This window comes from Ixodes scapularis, unplaced genomic scaffold (assembly GCF_016920785.2).
Source record: "Ixodes scapularis isolate PalLabHiFi unplaced genomic scaffold, ASM1692078v2 PGA_scaffold5__190_contigs__length_132052651, whole genome shotgun sequence".
NCBI classification, from domain to species: Eukaryota; Metazoa; Arthropoda; class Arachnida; order Ixodida; family Ixodidae; genus Ixodes; species Ixodes scapularis.
In genome coordinates, this window is record NW_024609880.1 from 56,914,892 (window position 1) to 56,919,213 (window position 4,322).

At 45.0% G+C, this 4,322-nt stretch overlaps 1 protein-coding gene across 1 annotated transcript; it reads left to right on the plus strand.

The window, feature by feature from the left end:
- Window positions 1-297: 297 nt before the first annotated feature.
- On the plus strand, window positions 298-1,982 carry LOC115321948 (putative nuclease HARBI1). Its single transcript, XM_029982239.3, has 2 exons — window positions 298-817; window positions 1,559-1,982. Exons 1-2 carry the CDS (start codon window positions 432-434, stop codon window positions 1,980-1,982), a joined length of 810 nt encoding a protein of 269 aa, XP_029838099.3. The 5' UTR covers window positions 298-431.
- Window positions 1,983-4,322: the final 2,340 nt, after the last annotated feature.

Below are 4,322 nucleotides of genomic sequence, written 5' to 3' on the forward strand. Positions count from 1 at the left end.
TATAAAGCCGGACGTGACGTACGAACCAGACATGGCGGTGGCGCTGGGTTTCCGGGGCGTTGACGAACAGTACGACGCCGACAGCTCGCAGCCAGTGGAGGTGACAAAGAGGAGACTGGAGTGTTGGTGGAGGAGAGCAAAAGAACACAACTACGTTTTTGGCTAGTGTAGCTACTAGCCAGGCTAGATCCAGCGCTGCTGAGATCCCCCGATACAAAGGGGTTAGCCCCAAATCCAATCCAATCCAATCCAATCCAATTTTGTTCTCCGTATTTTGCGACGCACGTTTCCCGCGCTTTAGTTATCACCTGATTTTCACTGTTTGTCTTCTCCTGCCGTTTGCCCAACCGACCCTCCGACTCGCCCGCCGACTGACTACCGGACTGACTGACAACTGATTTGCGGACTGATTGGTGAAGATAAGGGACGCAATGTCGACTGTGACGCGACGCCGACAACGAAGAGAGCGCGTGTTCGCCCAGTACGCTGTTGTGATGATGGGACGGCAGCGTGTGTTCCGTGACCGCTTGAACCCTTTGGAGGAGTTCGATGAGGACGAACTGCAGGAGCGCTTTCGATTCGGTCGCGCGGGCATTGTGTTCCTCGCCGACACACTGCGCCCGGTCTTGGAGCGGCCGACGCGTCGCAGCCGCGCCCTCTCTGCAGAGCAGCAGGTCATTGTCGCCTTACAGTTCTACGCCACGGGGAACTTCCTCATCACCGCAGGGGACTACATCCGTGTGCACGTCTCCACTGCTTCGCGGACTGTGAGGCGGGTGACTCGGGCCTTGGCACGTCGTGCCCGAGACTTTATCGGGTAAGTGGTCTGGAGCATCTCTGGTGCGTGCCGATATTAGGCGCATGTGCAGGCCAGTTTTCCGAGAAAAAAAGCCTGGGCCTAGATTGCTCGATGAGCAATCACCATTATTTCAGAAACCCTTTGTATAGAAATTTCGGTGCGTGAATTGTGTTCGCTGAAACCCCCGAATTCGTTGAAGGTGGTCTTCTCAGCACACCTATTCTGCAATTTATTTACGGCGCACCACCTGCTCAATGACCCTTCCGTTCTTGTTTCCTAAGCTGTAGGCTTGCTAGCCTGAATATCTGCCAGCGCATCGATCCCCACGTATACTGGTACCTCCCTAAAGGAACATTAAAAGTGTTGCTTCAGCACTCGATATTTGTTCTTTGGTAATGAGCGTGACATGCAGACCAGTGAACTGGGCAGTAAAATTACACGAACCAACTGGAGTGTACAAAATGACTCCCTTAGTACCTATTATTGGTGCAGGTGCAAATTCAACTAAACTACAAATAAAGTAGGAGTGCAGAGATTTACAAACAGCCTGGTTTCTGCACTCCCAACTATGCACTTGTTGCTACTGAGCTAGTCTTGCGGCTACTGAGTACTGTCATTGTGCAGACGAGGCTTTTATTGCTCACTATTGATGACGATGAATGATAGCTGTGTTATTTTGAAGCATGTGATCATAACAACAAAACCGTCACTGTTAATGTCATAGTGCTACAGACTGACTCAAATCCATCTACAATGCAGGTGGCCAGGTGAAGCTGAGGGTCATGCCTTACTACAGGCCTTCTTTGAGATCGGTGGGTTTCCTTCGGTCGTGGGTGCTGTTGATGGCACTCACATTCGGATACAGGCACCACAAGTGCATGAGGAGGTGTACGTTAACCGCCATCTGTACCATTCAATAAATGTACAGTTAGTGGTTGACGTCTTTTACCGTATCCGCAATGTGGTTGCAAAATGGCCTGGAAGCACCCACGACTCTAGGATATTCACCGAGGGCTCGTTGTCAGGCAAGCTGGCCGATGGCGTTTACGAGGGCCTACTGCTTCGAGACAGCGGCTACACCTGCAAGCCATGGCTGATGACGCCCTTCCAGTCTCCGTCATCAGCAGCGGAGGTCGCCTACAATGCGTCACATAGCACAACGAGGAGCATCGTGGAACGGTAAAGCCAGGCTATGCGTCCTGGTTCGACGGTTCAGTGTTTCGGTACCTTGAGGCACCTAACCTTTTTTATATGGTTGTGCCTCAGCTTTACATATGTTGCCATTTTTATGTTCTTGCATAGTAGGCTACGGCTGCTCAGAAGCAAGGAGAGGAAGGCGTATCTCTACCACACCTTATTTATACTACGGGCTATAACCTACCGCCATAGCCTGAAATGTTTATACTAAGGTTAGCCAGCATTGTGGGAATGAAGAACATCAATTCACAAAATTCAACCATTAGCCAGTTAACTGTATATGTCACAATAATTGTTATATTTCATTTGCTCTTTTCTGTTTAAACTCCAAAATAGAAGTTAGAACTTCTCTGAAACATATCCTTCCTGTATGACTGGGTTTATTAACCTACAGGTTTTTACTAGCTGTTTATACTTTTTCAAACAATAGCAGTTAATTTTTTTTGTTACTCTATATTGCCTAAATGTAAAGCAATTCTTAGAAAAAAAAAAACAGCTTGCAATGTGAAAAAAAAAAAAAACACTGGCTTAGGCAGGTTTTGTTTTTAGACAGTTTGTGTACAGACTTATTCAAGCATATGTTATTAAATACTGCTTATCTCAAACTGCATTTTCCTTGCAAGTTTTTGCGAAGAACATTTTCATTATATCTGTGATTGGATTGCTGCGCCATTTGTACCAAAGTGATTACCCTGCTACGTCCTGCCACATTTAGCAAAAATGTGAGGAATTTGCACCAACGCAGCACCAAAACTTAATTTCATTTTAATAATACTGAAAATATAATAGCTCGGGCTTCGCTGCCCAGCCGGACCGTCACGATATGCTTACGCAGGTTTTCAGGTTTTCGAAACTTTTGATTATCGTCTCGTATACCATACTATTCCATCACATTTCGTATGAATGACAGGCAATATCTGGAAGTTTCGCAATAATTTTTATGTTAATCGTCTGTTCATTCTGGAGGGTTAGCTATAGTCCGTTGCAACCTAAGAACGAAGGGCGAGGGTAAGACAGGCCGGGGAGGAGGAAGCGGACGGAACGCTAGAGAAGAGAGGGGGAAACCTCCTTCTCTCTTTAGCGTTCCGCCTGCTTCCCCCTCTCCAACCCGTCTTACCCTCGCCCTTCGTTCTTAGGTTGCAACGGTCTATAGTGTCGTTGAATGCGCTTTTCACCACGCACCGGTGTACTGCAAAGAAGCAAACACCACGGAGTAGGCATCGCAATTTTGCATGTCTTGCTTCTCTGCAGCGGACCCTGTGTTAAGGAGAAAGCTCTCCTCCAAAGTGAGACTCAAAACAATTCCTGAACACAACTTCGGCTCGTAAATATGATGGATTACGAGATCCTGGCGGTACCTTTTTCGATTTCGAGATTTAGTAAGGGTACTTTGGTATTGCAAGAGCATTTATATGTGCTCTTATGTATGTTTATTTATTTATGCCAACTCATTTGTTTAGCTATCAATTTTCTATAGGTGTGAGTAGATTAGAACTAAATTGACAGGAGCAGTGGATGAAATCTCAGGAAGAGCCTGAATGAGTTCGGCGAATTTGTTTTTAAGTTTCGGTCACATGCCGTTTTTGCTATGAAGTTCTACAGATAAAATGTAATTTATGTTGACAATCAAATGATAATTGCTTTGCTTTTTAATCTCATTTATAAATTGCAGTTTTATTACAACCTCTAGAACTTGAAGGAAACATCAGTTTATGTGACCAATGTTATTGTACTAATTTAGTGGCATTCAGTACCTAAAATAACCATTTAAAGGAGTTTGTGCTGTCCTTCATCACTCACCTTCTTGTTACCCTGTCATGGTGCATCTCCACGCAACTGAACGCTATAGTTTTGTGTTTGAGGAACCCCTGCTGCGCAGTTGATGCTAACAAAGGTTTGAACGTATGTGAGAAGGCAATGTAGACTTTGCCCTTTAGTTGGACAGGCCGACAAATTAATCTTGACGTGATGTTTGCATTGGTATGAATAAAAATGAATGTGCGCTTATGCTACAAAAGTTATTTTTGTTGCACCATAATTGACTTTTGACTGCTCCAAGGGCTGCTCCAAAATGACTCAGACCAATCACATCACTGAAATCCTTAACAAAATCTGCATATCATTACTATGTTAAAATATTCCAACAAAAATATAAAATATTAGGCATAATACCATGTTTTCAATGGGCTGGAGCGATGATAGACATCGCATGCCGACCTCATTAGATGTTCTTATAAACCACTTCAAAAGGATAACAGATCTTGCTCTATTTATACACTGTGCAGGACAATAGGCCAGCTCAAGCGGAGATTTCATTGCCTCCATG